General features: G+C 34.3%; 1 protein-coding gene across 1 annotated transcript in view; it reads left to right on the top strand.

Moving 5' to 3' along the window:
- Window positions 1-20,780, top strand: part of LOC106883993 (protein lev-9) — a 693,982-nt gene that overhangs the window by 376,736 nt on the left and 296,466 nt on the right. Inside the window, exon 9 of the mRNA XM_089358252.1 lies at window positions 18,715-18,741. Within this exon, the coding sequence (XP_089214378.1) occupies window positions 18,715-18,741 (27 nt within the window). The remainder of the gene's footprint in view (window positions 1-18,714; window positions 18,742-20,780) is intronic.

Below are 20,780 nucleotides of genomic sequence, written 5' to 3'. Positions count from 1 at the left end.
AAATAATTTTCATGTTGTTTTTATTCATTAAATATCTCCAAACATTACATTTATTAGATTTTTGCAGTCACTTTTGATTTAAATATGTATTATATTTTTTACATTATGCTTGTTTTTGTCATTAGACTGCAGCCATGCTGGGGCACTCCTTGAAAGATTTTAATTTAAATGAATTAATCTGAGTACTTATTCTATCATTCTCTTTTGCTGATCTGCTGTGTTATGGGAACACAAACACACCAACACTGGTTATCAAGCAGTGGAGAGGGACAAGCACAGACATAAAACACACACACACACACACATATGCACATACATATACAATGAGCTCCTTTCAGTTTTCGTCTACCAAATCCACTCACAAGTCTTTTGTCAGCCTGAGGCCATATAGAAGATACTTTCCCAAGGTGCCACACAGTGGGACTGATCCCAGAACCATGTGGTTGAGAAGCAAGCTTCTAATCACACTGACATGCCTACACCTATGTTTATTTTTCATAGGTGCAGTTTGGCCATGAGGTCTTTGGTTTGATCCCATTAAGTGACACGTTGGTAAATATCATTTTGTATCACCACCAGACCTTTTAAGTGAAGTTAGATGGATACAAACTGTACAGAAATCTGTCGGGTGGATTATACTCACAATGCGAAAGATACAGTCTTGTTAGACATTGTGTCATGCTGATTCTACCTATGAATTATATTAAAGTTCATATGCCTGTGGAACACTCAGCCACTTACATGTTAATTCAACAGCAGGTAATTCAGTTGATCAAACAGCTGATTCCGCCCCGTGTCAAAAAAGGAGGATCCATCACCACCATTACTCGTTTGATGTATGACTGTATTCTATAGTCTTTACTTCTCTTGTGTAAGTTCTTAGTATGATTATGTTTCTGGAGATATTTTGGCTGATGCAGGAATCAATGAACCAAACACTGATTTAGCTACCATATACATGTGATGTTTATTATTATAATTTGGTTAAATTCCTCTCAGGAAAGAAAACGAAACATTATTTGAAATATTTGCATCAATTTACATTAGTTAGATAATTAGTGGTTTGAGAATTTTGCAACATTCTTGATACACATCTTCCATTCCTCCTTATTATTCACACCATTTTTAAGTTCTTGGACAAGTGGATCCAGTATCTTCTAGCAATTGATCAATGTAGATTTCTGTTGGTCTACTTCAGTGGTTCTCAACCATTTTTTACCTTATGGGCTCCTTTGATTCCTATTTTACTTGGTTGAACCCTCATAGACATTTGATATTTAAAAAAAATCCTACTATATTTTTATAATTAAATAGTAGGAATTATGAGATAAAAACTGTGAAAATATTTGATGTATTGAGGAAGTATAACCAATTTGTTGCACATAAACTTTAACAACAAAATCTTATGTGGACTCCCAAGGGCAATATGGACCCTGATTGAGGACCTCTGTTTACTATGAGATGGTTGCCACAGAAGAACTTCCACTCTGCCAGTAGTAACCAATAAATCTCAGCCAGCACTTTTTCATACAGTCTCTCTGATATATGGACTGTCTTGGTGTAAGTCTTTTATCAGTCATGTGTTGACACCATGAGATATTTAGTACAGCACAGATAATTCTGGTGTATAAGCTGTGAAGAGTTTACTTGACAGTAGTTTTCTTCATTGTTTACAGTAATTTAGTAAAATTAGCTAATTTATGATAGATAACATTAAGTATTAGAATATGTTGACTCATGATTACTTAACTGAAGTAATATATTTGTCAAATAGACTTTACTTAGTATTCACTTGACAGTCATAAAATTTAGTGCTGCAAATTATGTTTTCCATGTTCATTTATCTGATCTATAATATTTTGTTGACTCTACTTCAATGAGCAGTTTTTATTTATTTATCTACTTATTATTTTTATATTTCACTTAGAAATACAGTTGATTTTATTTTCATTTACTGAAACTATTTAAATATATTCATTAGACCTTTTTTTTTCTTACATATTCACTTAATTCCAATAAAGTTTGATAGAGTAAACAGTAATTCTATATATATTAAAACTAACACAATGAAAATATGTTCCCCAGACTAAAATTAAAAGATAATGCAGTCATTGTTGCTTTAATACATTAAAATTACTGTGAATCTGATTGGATGAAATCTAGTAATTTTGACAAAGCCACATGTAACCTAAACACTTTCTCTAAAGAAACAACAACATTAATTTGCTGTTTATTATCCAAATAGTGTGGAAATCTGATAGACAAGCTGCAATAATGAAATTCAAAGTCGCACACAAACCACTCTGAATTAAAAACAGTGAAGCCAGCACTTTTTCTCCTTCAACCTTTCCAACACAGCCTTTTATCTTTCATTTGCTTTGGTCATTGGACTGTGGCCATGACAGGACACTGCCTCATTGAAGGGTTTTAGTCAAACAAAGTGATCCCAGTATTTATGCTTATTTTGTTTTATAAAGACTGGTACTTATTTTACCAGTCTCATTTGCAGAAACTACCAAGTAAACAATCTAACACCATCTGTCAAGCGGTGACAGGAATGGGGTAAAGGAAACATGGACACACATGGATAGACATCATCATGGATAAACACACATGGATGTTATCATGGATAGACATCATCATAATCATCATCATCATCATTCAGCATTCATTTTCCATGCTGGCATAAGTTGGATGGTTTGACTGAAACCTGGTAAAGAGGGGAGCTGCACGAAGTTCCAATCTGATTTGGCATGGTTTCTACAGCTGGAGGCTCTTCCCAGTGCCATATCTATCTATCTATCTATCTATCTATCTATCTATCTATCTATCTATCTATATATATATATATATATATATATATATATACACACGCACACACATACACAAAATGGCTCCCACAAAGTTTTTGTCTCCCAAATTTACTAAAAAAACATTGGATGGCCTGGGTTTATATGAGAAAACACTTGACTAAAGTGTCACACAGTGGGACTGAACTCAAAACGAAATGGTTGCAAAGTAAGCTTCTTAACTACACACACATGTAGAATCAATATGACACAATGTGTGACAAGGCTGCTCGTTTTGCATTACTAGGTTTCTTATAAGGTAACAAATTATCCATAAGCAGTATTTATTGACTTATAGGTCTTAAGCTCAAATCTACTGCATATTATTTTGTTGTGTATTTGAGTGTCTAACTAATATGTACAATATGTTCTAGGTTCCCTGAGGTTGTTGCATGTGTTAGATTTGTGTTGTAATCAATGAAAATGTATTTGTTATCCACCTAACACATTGAAATCAAAGCACCAGCGTTTCTTTGCAAATTGCTTGAGATGTCTAGATACAGATTCCAGTTTATATATTTACATATAAGTCTAGGTGTGGTTTGTGAAGCACAGGCATAGCTGTGTGATTGAGAAGCTTGGCTTGCCAACCATTAGATCTTGGGTTCAATTCAGTCTGCTTTGCAGTAAGCATCTTGAGCAAGTATCTTCTAGGTTCAACAAAGTTTTGTAAGTGGATTTGGTTGATAGAAACTGGAAGAAACCCATCATGTGTGTGTGTGTGTGGGAAGGGTGTATGTACATTTGTCTTGACACTATGTGATATTTGTAAATGAGCATCACCATCACACAAGCAATGCTATTTACCTCCAATTTTCTATGAAAATCACGTCTAGTCATGGAGAAATATTGACCTCACCTTTTGACACAAGACCAGCAATTTCAGCAGATGAAAGGCAAAGTCAACTTCAATGGAATTTGAACTCAGAACATAAATGTGGATGAAATGCCACTAGCTGTTTTGCCTGATGTGCTAACGATTCTGCCAGCTTGCTGCCTTAAACCATGGAGAAATATTACCTTGCTTAGAAACAGGTGAGGATTGGTGACATGAAGGGCATCAACCGATAAGCAAGCTGCTTCAATAAATTCTTTCTGATCCATGCAAGCGTGGAAAAGCAGACATTAATTAAAACAACGATGATGAGGATGATGAGGATGGTGATGATGGTTTAGTATCTATTAACTACTCTTCCCTGCTGATAGATAAATTCTTATAACCAACCTTCCTCCAGTTGCTGGCTGAATCATTAACTGTGACATATGTGTAAAGGCTTGTAAAGATGAACTTAGCAGTATGGACCTGGATATATATATCAACTTTTTTAATATCGAAAGAATAAAGCCAAACTATGAATTAGTTGTCCAAACACTTCGTTGATGATTTTAATGTTAGAGTTTGATACAGAACCTGCATTTACTGTGCCTTAAAGATATAATATCACAACTGCTGCAATCATGAAACCATAATAAACAAGTTTGTTCTGTTTTAAAGTTTTATAACCACGCAGATGAGAAAGGAAATGGAAACTTGTAGAAGTCTAACAATAGAGCCAATGGGAAATGAGTTTGGTTAGGAGGTTGACTAATCAATCTTACACGCAAACTAAACTGAAAAACATTAGAGAGTTAGAGGTTTCTGTCAAAAATCCAATTAAGCTCGAAGAAATTGTCATCTCAACCAAGGTTAAAGGAAGAGAGACAGACAGACAGACTGAAACAAAGATAAAGAGAGACAAACAGAGATAGAGAGAAAGAGAGAGACGAAGAAAACAAAGGAATGAGAAGGAAGGTAGAGAAGAGACCGATATGGTAGAAGAGGATGACATGTAGTGGGTATTGTGTATGTGAGTGAAATTAAACAAATGATGCTATATTTCCAAACAAAGAAGATTCTTAAACATTGTTTTCCATTCTTAATGCCATCTAAAAGCAAGGACATAAATTGAATTCAATAGATTATATGTTTCTTACATGGACTTGACAAAAAAATTGTAATAATTATTGTCTGATGCATGGCAGTTTAACCCTTTAAAATTCAGATTTCTCTGTCGCATGTAGCTCTGAGATTTCAATGATATGGTTGTATATTTTTAGAATAATATTGTGGCATAAGTGTGAAAGGCCAGATCTGGCCAGTTTGAAAATATAGACAGGTAGATTATTTTGGCCAATTGAAACTGGTTTAAATGCCAAAGGATTAAGAGAATAGGTAGGGCAATATTAGAATGGTTGATTAGGTGTTTAAAATTTGAATCATATACTCAGGTTAATTTTATCTTCCTTTAGGAAATGATAAAATAATTACCAATCAAATACTGGATTTGTTTTCATCAAACTTGTGTTTTCGTGCATTATATTTAAGGGTCTGAAATGAGTAATTTTATTTATTTTGTTATGATGTTTTAGTGTAGTCGTGGACTTATTGTATATTCATTCACCAACTGTTCAAATCACCAACACGTAATCCATGATATTTCTTTTAATAGCTTCTGCTATCTCCAATACGCATGCATATGGCAAGATACTTGTACCTGTCCATCTATCATACCATAGCCTCTTAATGACGGGCATAAAGGCTTTTTTTCTCCTCTGTCTTGCAAGTAACTTGGCAACCTCCATGCATGCTGGTGCTAAAAAAAAAGCATCTAGTACCTTCTGTAAACTGTTTGGTGCTATGAGGGTTCATTCAGCCATTGAAATCATGCCAAAGCAGACATTTAAGCTCAGTAGAATCCTCCGGCTCACTGGATCCTGTCAAACCATCCAATCTATGTCAGCATGGAAGAGGGATGTTAATTAATGATGATGATAGTGAATTATATTTGTGTGCAGAACTGACCACTGGCTAAATGACCATGCGTAGAATTATATGTATTACACATATGCACAATGTGACACTTGCTGTAGATTTGCAACTTAAAACTTGATATCCAATAACTCAATAACATGTAATATCTACTTAGGTATTGAATTTCATTTCATCTGAGAAGTTCTGTTATTTTCTGACATGGAAGGAAATGATTGGCAAGCTCTGCAAAGTGATTCTCATGAAGCAATGATAGTATGCTTAAGAGGGTAAGTGGCAGATTTACTCAGCCCAAATTCCATAGTTTCAATTTTGATACCACATTCATTTATTTAGTTATGTAGACTTACTAAGTAGAAAATGAAAGGTCTTCATAACCTTGCACGGTGCAGAGTATGCTGGGTGCTATTTTTAGTGGCACTAGCACCAGACAGATAGTCATATCCTCAGCATATCGAAAGAGATCTGACAACATCACTTCTGTGTCTCCTACTTGTCAGCCTCTTTACAAAGTGAGAGGCATGAAAGATTGAGGCATGAATGATAATGTTAAGAGGGATGTGTGATATGACATTGAGTGAATGGGCATTTAGTTATTTTGTGACAGGTTTTAAATTTAGGGTAAACACAAACACTTGCATACAGAGGCACTGCTGTACTTCATCTCTGATTGCAGAGTTCATGTCTCATCAGCTCTGTAGGTGTTTTGATTCCTTCCTTCATGACACCAGACCTGCCTGGGTCTACCCACTGATGTAGAGCAACACAATTACCATGCAGCAGCACAATCTTTGATGGAAGCAACATGACAAAAGGGATAGAATGATTACAAAAGGCAATGTGACCTTGGAAATGGATCAATGTCATAGACTTTAGATATATGGGATAAATAACAAATTTGATTACTGACAGAATGAAAATAGGTTGAAGACAGATCTTACAGAAGGTGAGAAGGAGTGAAGGCTGAGTGTACTGGTTAGAATAGGTTCAGTGAAGACAATAGTTTTGATAAAAACATATATATATATATATATATATATATTTATATATATATATATATATATATATATATATATATATACACATACATATATATACAGGGCGTGGTGAATATATTGTCATCTAAATTATGCAAAAATGAAAATAACACTGACATCTCATTTTAACAGATATATTTACCAAAATTACGTAAAAAATCTTGAAATATTAAAGAGTAAATTTATTCAACAAAATCGCCATTGGCTTCAACTATGGCCTCCAGACGACTTCAGAATCTCTTGTAACTCTTCTGGACAGTCTTCTTGTTTAAGTTAGTGAATGCTACCATAATCCTTGCCTTCAGTTCATCTTTGGTGTTACAAGGAGTTTTGTTGATCTCTTGCCCGACTGTGCCCCACACATGATAATGAAGTGGGATGCAGTTTGGGGGAGTTAGGTGGCCAGATGTTAGGGGTGATGTGGTCTGACAGCCATGAATGGGTTTTCCTGCTTGTGTGGCATGGTGCAGAGTCCTGTTGCCAGACATAAGTCCTTCCCAATATAGTCCATCCAACCCTTTCAAGCATGGGAAAGTGGACATTAAAATGATGATGATGGTGATGGTGATGATGATGGTGATGATGATGATGTTGTTGTATAAATAAGTAAGAATCCGGTACAAATCAAAGTGGCATGATATAACTAACTTAGATCTTCAGAGAGCCAAAAACATTGCTCAATGACATACAAGATGATTTGAATGGTAAAAAGCATGAATAATGTTGTTTATTTAACAGCGTATTAGGTTTGTCAGTTTAACATGACTTCAAAAATCAATAGAAACAGCAAATTGATCAACATGATAAAGGTTCAGAATGCAATGATTCTGGATTTTCAAGTTAAGTTGATTAGTGAATACTTATTTAAAACATGTTTATTTATTGAAAATCAGAATTAAAAAACACTGAACAATTTAACTCATTAAGAAATTTTATTTGCTTTGAATGTGTGATTTATTTTACTCTTCTTTTTTATAATTCTGAAAAGAAAAAAAGCATACAGGAAAATATACACAAAGATATTTGCTGCTTTGAAGAGGACATTTTTATTTTTTGTGTACACACACACACACACACACAGACAGACACACGTACGCACACATACACACACGCACGCACTTATGTTTATATGTACTTATAAATATATATCCGTTGATATAAGCGTATATATAAGCGTATATATATGTGTGTGTGTATATATATATTTATAAATATATAGACAGATAGATTGATTGATATAGATATTTGTGCATGTGTGAGAGACTAGGAGTATAGATACGTATATATATTTGTGTATATTTACACATGTACATATATATATATATATATATATATATATATATATATATATATATACATACATACATGCATAACACACAGTTACCTAGCCATCCATCCATATATACACAAGACAAGTAAGAAGATGAAGAGTCAATGCAGCACAAGATTAATACTCCTTACAAATATGCTAGTGACTTACAAGGTGGTATCAAAAATTTCCCAGACTAGTTCTGTAGTGCATCAACAGATGGCAGCACAAGGTTGTATGTGCAGTGAGAGCTCGTAGTGACCTTCATGAGGCAGTGTGCTGTGTTTACTTAACAAGTGGTGAAATTTGTGTTTTTGTGATCAGGTATATACTGTAGTCTGTGATTTTGTCATGGACAGGAAGTTGGAACAAAAAGTCAACGTGAAATTTTGCATTAAACTTGGGAAGTCTGCTCCAAAGACACTGAGTATGCTTCAGTAAGCTTACAGTGATGAGGCACTGGGCCATACACAATGTTTTAAGTGGCACAGCCACTTCAAATGCGGAAGAACAAAAGATAATGAGTGATCTGGAAGACCTGGCACGAGTGTCACCCCTGGAAATGTGAAGGAAATTGTATCCAGCACTGAGGATGGGCATAAATAGCCTGAAACCAGGTTGGTCTGTTGGTCCTGTCACTGGAAGGTAGTAGGGGTTCACTTCCTTGCTTGCAATATATTGGATGCAGGATGCATTGTTAACCAACTAAAGGAACGGTCCTTTTGGATTTAAAAAATCATAGTAACATCCATTCGTATAAAACAGCCATGATGAAGTAGTGACAAACATTACTTGCCAGTTCAGTTACTGCCTTCCTCTCTTGGAGAGATTTCATAACTAGCTGCTTTGCTTGTATATATATATATATATATGCGTGTGTGTTTATGTATTTCGTAGGAGTGGCTGTGTGGTAAGTAGCTTGCTTACCAACCACATGGTTCCAGGTTCAGTCCCATTGCATGGCACCTTGGGCAAGTGTCTTCTACTATAGCCTCGGGCCGACTAAAGCCTTGTGAGTGGATTTGGTAGACGGAAACTGAAAGAAGCCCGTCGTATATATGTATATATATGTGTGTGTATATGTTTGTGTGTCTGTGTTTGTCCCTCCAACATCGCTTGACAACCGATGCTGGTGTGTTTACGTCCACATAACTTAGCGGTTCGGCAAAGAGACTGATAGAATAAGTACTAGGCTTACAAAGAATAAGTCCTGGGGTCGATTTGCTCGACTAAAGGCGGTGCTCCAGCATGGCCACTGTCAAATGACTGAAACAAGTAAAAGAGTAAAAGAGCATATGTATATTTAAGCTTATCTCTATAGATTTTCTATTGAATTCAGAGCCTGTACTGAAAGTTACAATGCTTCGTAACTTATATTTATTCAAGAGGAAATCTGTAGAGATAAACTTAAAAATAGAAAAATTGCACTGCCAACACAAAAATAACATACAATATTGACTTGTCAACCTTTAATATACTCGGTTGTATATTACAGTTTCAAAATGAAATACTGTCTCCTTGCTAGCAATTAATATGTATACATATATATGTGTATGTATTTGTCCCTAGCACTACTGGTTGACAAATGGTGGTTATTCTTTTTGTTATGTCCCTGAAACTTAACAGTCCAGCATTAAGAGACCAATGCTGACATTGTTTTGTTTGACTAAACTCTTCAAGGTGGTGGTACCCCAGCATGATGGCCACAGTCCAATGGCTGAAACATGTAAAAGACAGAAAATAAGTTCTAAAGAAATGTTTCAGTCATGCAAGTAGTATCCTTCATTCTAAATCTGTGAAAACATGTCTAGTCACAGTGAAATACCATCTTACTTAGAAACAGGGGAGGGTTAGTGACAGGGAAGGCATCTGGCTGTAGAATATATACCTCAACAATTTCTGACTCACCCATGTGAAGGTGGAAATTACAACGATGATGATATGTATGTATGTGTGTGTGTGTGTGTGTGTGTGTGTGTGTGTGTGTGTGTGTGTGTGTGTGTATGTATGTGGCTGTGTAGAAAAAAGCTTGCTTCCCAACCTTGGGCAAGTGTCTTCTACTGTAGCCTTGGGCTGACCAAAACACTCTGAGTGGATTTGGTAGATGGAAACTGAAAGCAGCCTGTCATATATATATGTTTGTGTGTGTGTTTGTCTTCCCATCATTGCTTGACAACCGATATTGGTGTGTTTACATCCTCATAACTTAGCGGTTCAGCAAAAGAGGCCGATAGGATAAGTACAAGGCTTATAAAGAATAAGTCTGGGGTCAATTTGTTCCACTAAAGGTAGTGCTCTAGCATGACCACTGACTAATGATTGAAACAGGTAAAAGAATATATATATGTGTGTGTATATATATATATATATATATATATATATATATATATATGTATATATAATAATAATAATAATATATTAGGGATAAAAATCCAAATTTACAGCTAAAAACTCAGTTAAATTCAATTTATTAAAAATTAAAATTAAATTAAGTTTCATAGTATGAAATATATATATATATATATGTATAGTTTTAGGGAAAAGAACCAAGGGTCATGAACTCATCGATGAAAATCCACTGTCACATATAGAAAAATTAATAAGTAAAAGCACAATAAATAAGTATAATATAATACAAAGTAAATATCATAAGATAATAATAATAATAATAATAATAATAATATATATACCTTTTATTCTTTTACACATTTCAGTCATTTGACACCAGCCATACTGGAGCACAACTTTAAAGGGTTTTAGTTGAAGAAATTGACCCCATTCTATCAGTCTCCCTTGCCGAATCACCAAGCTATGAGGACACAAACACACCAAAACCAGCTGTCAAATGATGGCAGGGACACAACCCCCCTCCACACACACACTCATGCACAAATGTATATACATATATATATGTACATATACAGATATATATATATTATATATATATACACACACACATACACACATATATATATATATATATATATATATATATATATATATATATATACACGATGGGCTTCTTTCAGTTTCTCTCTACCCAATCGACTATTGTGTGTCTGTGTGAGTGTGTGTGTTTGTGTGTTTACATCACTGTATCTATCCCAAGAAGGAACAAAAATTTGTAACTGAATTTGTTAGGCAAAATCTGAAAGAAGTCCATCAAATATATATGTATGTAAGCATATATGTTTTTACATATGTATGTATTTATGTATGTACGAGTGTGTTTGTCTTTTCATTGCATATCACAAGTTAGTTGTAAACAACCAGCATTGTCATAAAAGCATTGTGGTTTTATTTGTAATCATCCATGATGAAAAGTGTTTGGCCATTCTGTTGTTAGTGTTCGAAGGATTACAGGAAATATTTTCTGAATTGGAAACAGGTAAGAGTTGGCAACAACAAGAGCAGCCAGCTGTAGAAAATCTGCTACAACGAATCTTTTTCAGACTTATGCAAGCATGGAAAGGGGGACATTAAAATGATGATGATGCTGATATATGTAATATTTTATTCTCTGGTGCTTGATATTTCTCACTTTTCTTTTGTGGTTTTCCTGGATGTTTTTCTGAAAAATTATGTTAGGCCTTCTGGAAGTGATGGATTTATGCATGTGGCAGTCAAAATTCCAAGAGAATTTTCAATCTTGTTTTCCATTTTGGTCACTGTATCCCATCTGACTTTATCCTTCACAGAATAATTCTCCATTCAATCATTTTTACTTTGCACAGCCGACTGCCAAAACCATCAATACAATGTTATGCTATTCTTAACAAATATTCCCAACAACTATATTTTTTTTTTATATCCAGGCAGCAGATGAGGAACTTTACATTTTTATTGTTGTTTAGCCTGCACAAGTCCTTCATTTCCACTTTCCCTTGGTTTTATTTTAGTGTCTTGCTTCTATGATTTATTTTAATTTTAATTTTTATGCCCCTACACTGTAAATTCAAGGTCTTGTACCAAGGTAAGAAATCATTGTCATTGTTATCATCATTATCATTATTATTATTACTATTATTACCATCATTATCATCATTATTATTATTAGTAGTATTAGTATTATTATTATTATTATAATTAAGGTGGCGAGCTGGCAGAGTTGGTATAATCATATAGCCCATCCCTCCTAAAAGATTTCGGGCTTTGTGCCTATAGTAGGTAGAAAGGATTACTATTATTATTATCATCATCATCGTCATTATTATTATTATTATTATTATTATTATTATTATTATTAAGGTGGTGAGCTGACAGAATTGCTAGCATGCAGGGCAAAATGCTTAGCGGTATTTCGCTTGTCGCTACTTTCTGAGTTCAAATTCCGCCAGTATCGACTTTGCCTTTCATCCTTTCGGGGTTGATAAATAAGTACCAGCTGAGCACTGGAGTCAATGTAATCAACTATACCCCTCCCCCAAATTTCAGGCCTTGTGCCTTTAGTAGAAAGGAATATTATTATTATTATTATTATTATTATTATTATTATTATAATTATTATTATTATTATTATTATTATTATTGTTATTATTCTTATTATTATTATAGCCTTGAGCTGGCAGAATCATTTAGCAAGTCAGATAAAAGTTTAGTGATTTTACTTCTGGCTGTTTATGTTCTTTCAATGCAGAACATAATTCTGCTGAGGTCAACTTTGGGTTTCATTTTTGCAAATTCAGTAAAAATCAAGTACCAGTGAAGTTACTGGGGTCAATGTAATTGACTAAAATCCACCTCTAAGATTGCTAGACTTTTGCTAAAATTTGCAGCAATTATTGATATAACTATTATATGTCCTATCAGTTAGCAGGGATATTTTCTTGAGGTTAGGTGAAAACAATTCTCCTCAGATCTCAAGAATCTTTCTTACACTTCTTGCAGAATGCAGGATTGTACTTTTCTACAGGCCAATAGTATGAGTCACAATTCTACTATCCCTCAGCCTCTCAAGTAGAAGTTTGGGTGTTTATACCAAGTGGTCAACATTTCTTCTTCTTCTTCTTCTTCTTCTTCTTCCAGTCAAGTACTGGGTTCGATGTTATCAACTCGTCCTCTTCCACCAAATTTCAGTCCTTGTACCAATAGTAGAAAAGATTATTATTATTATTATTATTATTATTATTATTATTATTATTAAGGTGGCGAGCTTAGCAGAATTGTTAGCACGCCGGGCAAAATGCTTAACCTCATTTCATCTGTCTTTATGTTCTGAGTTCAAATTCCACCGAGGTCAACCTTTCATCCCTTCTGGGTCAATAAAAAGAGTACCAGTTAAGTACTGGGGTCAATGTAATCACCTATCACCTCACCCAGAATTTCAGGCCTTGTGCCTATAGTACAAAGGATTATTATTAGTATTAAAAATGTCGGGCTGACAAAATCATCAGCACACTGAACAAAATGCTTTGCTGCACTTCATTCATTTTTACATCCTAAGTTCAAATTTGCTTGTCGTCCTTTCAGGGTCAATAAAATAAGTGCCAGTCAAGCACTGGGGACCAATGTAATCAACTATCCCCTTCCTCACAAATTCCAGGCCTTGTGCCTTTAGTAGAAACCATTACTATCATTATTAGGTTACCTGATGAGTAGAATCCTTAGTATGTCAGGAAAAAAATGTCTTGCAATATCTCTTCCAGCTTTTTACTTGTGGAGTTCGAATCCCTCAGAGGTCAACTTTGTTCTGAATTTTTTTAAGATTAATAAAAAGTGTACCTGACAAGTACAGAGATCAATGTTATCAACTAACCCTTTCACCTCAGAAATGCAGTTCTTGTATCTGTATTAGAAATTATTATTATTATTATTATTATTATTATTATTATTATTATTATTATTATTATTATTGTTATTATTACTATTATTATAATTATTGTTGTTATTATTATTATGGATACACAGTATCCAGTATCATGATGTTGATTGAAGATATCAGGGGTTTGCACTGTCTGTCAAGTCACAAGGACTTCAGATGGATAGTACTTGATGCAATATGTGTGCAATTCCAAGTAATGCCAATTTTTGCAAAACACTTAGATTGTAAGGTATTTCTAAAGTTTCCAGATATTTCTTCAGGTTGGGTGGTATTGAGTCCAATTGTCTAATAACAGTAGGGACAGCATTTATGCTCTCGTCGCTGCCACATCTTGGTGATCTCAGTTCTCAGGTCTCCATATTTATCAATCTTCTCTCTTTTTTTTCATGATAATATGTTGATCTCCTGGGTACTGCCACGTCGATTATTAGGCACTCTTGTTTGCCCCTCCTAAAGGTTACTATATCTGTCCTTCGGTGCTCTATGTATTATTATTATTATTATTATTAAAGTACCAGAGTGGGAAACTTGTAGAATGTAATTATATTTCTTTATAGTTCCACTTCAAAACTGTTATATATGTAGGTCAAGGATATTGAGTACCCTTTTCTCCCATAATGCATAGCCTTTCCTTTAGATAAATATCATTAGTAGTAGTAGTAGTGGTGGTGATAGTGGTGGTTGTAGTTGTAGGGGAGTGGGCTGGTAAAAAGAGTATATTATTGCTCTAGCACCAAATGCTTTGCAGTATTTGGTAGCATTTCTTTGCATTCATAGTCCAAACCCTAACAAAACTGGCTTAGCTTTCATCCTTCCATTATCAATAAAATAAACAACATGCATGTATTATACTTCTCTGATCGACATGTGTGACCCTTGTACAAGAGTTTGAAGTCATTATGATACTTGTTAATTTTGTTGTTGTTACTGTTGTTTCCAATTTTAGTTTTTTTCTTATGTGATCTAAAATGTTTAACCAAAATTTGACTTTTTTTTTTATTCCTTTGCAGAAGATCTTCTTTACATGGTTCCACAAACATATCCTCCTCCTCTGTTTGTGACAACTGTTTTAAGAGCAATCATTCACAAATGCAAACACATACACACACAACACACATTCATTCATTCATACATCCATTCATGTGTTTGTTTATGTATGTTTGTTTGTCATCTTTTTTTTTCTTTTGAAGTCTCCTACTCAGAAAATATCTACAACATAAAAAAATGTTTATTCCTTCAGATATATTTCCATTATGGAAGAATATTACTGTAAACTATGTGTTTACACGGTAACAACAACAACAACAACAGTAATAATGTTTTTCAGATGCTATATATACAGATCAGACACAATCCAAATAAATGGAAAAATTATTAGGAGTGACAGTCTCTATATTTAGACCACTATTAGATGTCAGATGTAAACAAATTAGGTTGCATATAGATGGGCCCTGAGAAGGAAAAAATGAATGTTCCAGGCAAAACTGTGTGTTTATGAAATCACAACCCAACACATACTTTGGTAGTGCACATTTTCTAATCAGTCCATGGCAATTCAGGCTGTCTTTAGATCATGTACCAATTCTAGAAATATATCATCCTTGTCTTCATTTAACATCCCATCTTCCTTGCTGGTATAAGTTGGCTGGTTCAACAGGAACCAACAAGCCAAGGGGTTGCACCATGTTTCAGCATCTGCTTTGGCATGATTTTCACAGCTAGATGCCCTTCCTAACACCAACCACTTTACAGAATGTATTAGATCCTTTTTTTTTTTGTGGCACCAACACTAGTGAAGTCACTAAGTAACTTGCAAGACAAGATCCCCTCAGCTGAGTGGTGTATAGCATTGAAGGATGTGACAGTATGGTAGAGGGACAGGACCAGATGTCTAGCTCTAGCTCACAAGGTGAACACATGGCTTCCTCTAATGGAGAGCAGGTGTGGGCTTAATGTATTCTAAAATCTATTTGATAAATGTTGAACAATATTAAATAAAAGAAGAGAAGTTAGAGAAAGGATATGGATTTATATGAAACAGATAATCAGTGGTTTGGGAAGAGTTAGTTATAAAACATCAGAAAGAATATGTTTGACATAAGGGAATTAAAGTTGATGAACTGAGAGAATGGTTAGTGCATCAGAAAATGCTTAGCAGCATTTCATCCAGCACTTTACAGCCTGAGCTCAAATCCTTCCGATGTTGACTTTGTCTCTCATCCCTTCAAGGTTGATAAAATAAAGTACCAGTCAGGTACTGGAGTCAGTGTAACTGACTTGCCCACCTCCTCTCAAAATTGCTGATTTTTAGGCCCTACAAGGGACTGGCATCCTGTTCAGGGGAATGTCATGATCTTGGTCACCTGTATACTATGGAAACTGGGTAACTAACCTTGAGTCTTATAGCTCATTAAAGAAAATGGAGAGCAGGAAGAAGGACAAAGATGAGAGAATGATATATATCATATTAGTTATTATTTTATAATCTAGCTACTCACTATGCCAGCTAGAGCAACACTTTTTCATAAATTTGTGCTATTTTTCTAGTGTCAAAAGATATTCTTACCATGGGACATCCTTTGTATGATAAACCATTTCTTATTTCACTTACTATAATGTAGAGCTAGTTTCTGTTACCAACAGAGAAATAATTTCTGGAATATGCTATCATTTGATGGTTGGCTGGAAAATATTCTTTTTAATTTTTCTACATTGTAAATTTTTGATTCAAAAAACTTTTAATTCTATTTTTTTATTCTAAAACACTCAGCTGTTTTGATGTATCTTGTATCAGCAAGTATTCTTGCAGTTGAATGCCTTCCAAACATAGCTCTTATCTATTTTTGAAACCTATTTTCAAATTTAGGCATATTAAGACAAATAAGTAAAGCAAATAGCTAGCTGCACAGAGACATTAACACAATTACTGCTACAAAGTTTGAAAATCATAAATGTTTGGTTTATTCGTCTAGCACATTGACTTCATAGACAAATTGTAATCTTAAGTCTTGACAACACTGATTAATTTATTTCTTGCACTGAGGATAGAGGACAAAAGTATCAACAGAGGAACCAACCTGAATAATTAATATCCAACCAATTATGTTTCTTCTTTTTACTTTTCATTCAATTGAGACATTCTCTTTTTCTGTCTTTTACTCTCTACTCTATTCTCTTTCCCATTCATTCTTACCACTTATTCTCTTTTCCATTCTTCTACACTCTCTTTCTTTCCATTTCTGTATTTGTTTTTTGTAAGATTCTTGATGTGAAAATCGTGTGTTGAAACAGATGTGTCTTAGAAAAGTCATTTGGCTAGTAAAAGACCCACACCCACTGGTTCTATTTCACTTTTTTTTGTTGCAGTTATTATTATTATTATTATTAGTAGTAGTAGTAGTAGTAGTAGTAGTAGCAGCAGCAGCAGCAGCAGCAGTAGCAGTAGTAGTAGTAGTAGTAGTAGTAGTTGTTGTTGTTAGTAGTAGTATTGAACCGGGGAAAAACTGCTTTCTGGTATTTATTTTGACTCCTTATATTCTGAATTTAAATCCCACCTAGGTCAACTTAGCCTTTCATCTGTTCAGGGTTGGTAAAATAAGTTACCTGTTATATACTAGGATCCATGGCATCAACTGATCCCCTACCCTCAAAATTGTTGGTCTTGTGCCTAAATTAGAAACAATTATTATTAATCAAGTGAATAAGGCAGAATCATTAGCATGTTGGTCAAAATACTTAGCAGCATTTCTTTCAGCCTTTACATTCTGAATTCAAATTCTATAAAGGTCAACTTTGCCCTTCATCATTTCAAGGTCAATAAAATAAGTACCAATTGCACACTGGAGATGATGTAATCGATTAGCACCCACACCTCTAAACTTTCAAGCCTTGTGTCTATGGAAGAAAGGGTTATTTTTCCCAACTTATTACATTGTAAATTCAAATTCTGTCAGGAGACAACTTTGCTTTTCATCCCCACCTGGTCAATATAATATAGTATCTGTTAAGTTCTGGAGTCAATGTAATTGATTAATCCCTACCTCTCAAAATTGCTATCCTTGTGCCAAAATATGAAACCCTTATTAGTCAACTAAAAGGCAGTGAATTGGTAACATCTTTAGAGCACTGGGCTTCATCCAGCTCTTTACATTGTGAGTTCAAATCCCAGGCCAGCTTTACCTTTCATCTGTCTAAGATTGACAAAATAAAGTAGCAGACAAGTACCAGGGTCTGTGTTATCAGCTAAGTCCTTCTTTTAAAAAAACGTTGGCCTTTTGCCTAAATTAAAAATCATTTTTATTAGTCAACTAGATAACCCTATTAACTGAATGATAGATGAAATAATTAATAATGAATCAAACAGTTGAATAGTTAATTGCTTAATTAGTTATATCTGATAGCATAAAAGATGTGTGCATATTAGATTTACCCCAACTTCAGCAGTGCATAATAAGGGAAAAGGTTTTAGTGCATTAAAGATTATGAGAAGCCCAACTTTACATATACGGCCCACGGGGAAATTCTGAGATATTTTTTTTTTTTCAGAAAAAAAATGCATCTTATTGACCATCAAATATTGTAACTATTGATTAATAAAAAGAAGTGAAACAGTTTCAGTTCATGTGTTTCTTATTGGCAAAATTACATTTCTAAGATGCAGCTCTTAATTTTTATCTTCTATTTCTTCTTTTCCTCTACTTTCATTTTCCTCTCCCCACCACCTGTTTTTTCCCTTTTATTCCTCTACTCTTCTCTCTCTTTTCTTCCTCTCTCCACCTTTCTTCTTTACTTTTTTTCTTTCTTTCCTTCCCAAACACCCACCCATCCACAACCAATTCTGTCCATCTGTTTTTGTTTCTGATATATCCAACACTTTCTATTTTCTTCAGGCCAACCTGGAGGTAGGAGACCCTCAGGTCAGTTTTTTGTATCCCTGCACCATGTTTGAAATGTTGTCCGTAGAGTCTTCTGCTGCTTCTTCCAGTTTCTTTCTCCTTTTGTTTTTTACCTTCTTTTTTCCTCTCTCTCTCTCTGTCTCTTTTTCTTTTAATCACTTGTGTTAACACTGCCAGAATTACAATACTAGCAGATACCTTAGAAAATATTCAAATTTCATATCATTTGATAAATCAAATCCAGCAGTTAATTCAGTTGTCATATTATTATTATTATTATTATTATTACTATTGTTATTATTAGTTGCAGTATTATTATTATTATTATTACTATTATTATTAGTAGTAGTATTAGTATTATTATTTATTATTCTGCTGAGGTCGACTTTGCTTGTCATCTTTCGGAGTCGATGAAAAAGTTACCAGTCAAGTACTGGGTCGATGTAATCGACTATCCCCCCTCCCCTAATTTCAGGCCTTGTGCCTATAGTAGAAAGACATATCATACTATTATTATTATTATTATTATTGGGGAGGTGGGTTGGCAGAATAGTTACAACTTTGTTCCAAATCTTTACATTCTGAATTTAACCCCTGCTGAGATCAACATTACCTTTAACCTCTTTGAGGTTGATAAAATAGTACCAGTCATGTACTGAGGTGGGGTGGGGGTCAATGATATCAACTGGCCCTGCAGCTGCCCCAAAACTTCAGATCTTGTGCCCATTGTAGAAAGCTTTTTTATTATTAATATCATAAGAGTAGCAAGCTGATAGAAACATTAATGCATCAGATAAAATGATCAGTGGCACTTTTTCTAGCTCTTTACATTCTGAGTTTAAATCCTACAGAGGTCAATTTTGCCTTTCATCCTTTTGGGGTTGATAAAATAAAATATCAATCAAGTACTAGAGCCACTGGTATTGATTGGCCACTCCCATCTCCCAAAATTCAAGACTTGTGCTTCGATCAGAAATTATCATTATTATTATTATTATTATTATTATTAAGGTAGTGAGCTGATAGAACTGTTAGCATGCCAAGCGAAATGCTTATTGGTATTTTATCAGTCTTCATGTTCAGAGTTCAGATTCCACCGAGTTCGACTTTGCTTTTCATCCATTCAGGGGTCGATGAAGTAAATATCAGCTGAGCTATGAGGTTGATGTAATCAACAAGTCCCTTCCCCCCAAATTTCAGGCCTTGTGCTTTAGTAGAAAGGATAATTATAATAATAATAATTATTATTATTATTATTGTTAAATTCCACTGAGGTCAACTTTGCCTTTCATCTTTTTGGGGTCGATAAATTAAGTACCAGTTGAGTACTGGGGTTGGTTTAATTGACTTGCCCCTTCCCCCAGAATTTCAGGCCTTGTGCCTATAATAGAAAGGATTATTATTATTATTATTATTATTTTTATTATTATTAAGGCAACGAGCTTGCAGAATTGTTAGCATGACAGGTAAAATGCTAAGTGGCATTTCGTCCATCTTTATGCTTTGAGTTCAAATTCTGCCAAGATCAGCTTTGCTTTTTATCCTTTTGGGGGTCAATAAAATAAGAACCAGTCAAGTATTGGAACCAATGTTATCAATTTACCCTTCTCAAAAACTTGCTGCCCTTGCGCTAAAATTTGAAACCATTATTATTATTATTATTATTATTATCATCATTATTATTATTATTATTATTATTATCATTATTATTATTGATATCATTATTATTATTATTAAAGCAGTGAGCTGGTAGAATCATTAGCACACCAGGCAAAATGCTTAGTGGTATTTCGTCTATCCTTACTTACTGATTTCAAATTCCACCAGGGTCAACTTTGCCTTTTATCCCTCTTGAGGTCAATGAAATAGCTACCATTTGAGCACTGGGGTCAATGTAATCGACTTACTCTCTCCCCAAAGTATCAGGCCTTGTGCTTATAGTAGAAAGGATTATTATCATTATTATTAAGGCAGTGAGCTGGCAGAAACATTAGTTTAGTAGCATTTTTTCTAGTGCTTTATATTTCAAACACAACCTCAAATCCTGCCAAAGTGAACTT

The sequence above is a fragment of the Octopus bimaculoides genome, chromosome 10 (genome assembly GCF_046866305.1).
Source record: "Octopus bimaculoides isolate indiv1 chromosome 10, ASM4686630v1, whole genome shotgun sequence".
Lineage (NCBI taxonomy): Eukaryota > Metazoa > Mollusca > Cephalopoda > Octopoda > Octopodidae > Octopus > Octopus bimaculoides.
Note: the sequence above shows the minus strand (reverse complement) of the source record. Positions and strands in the feature narration are given on the sequence as shown.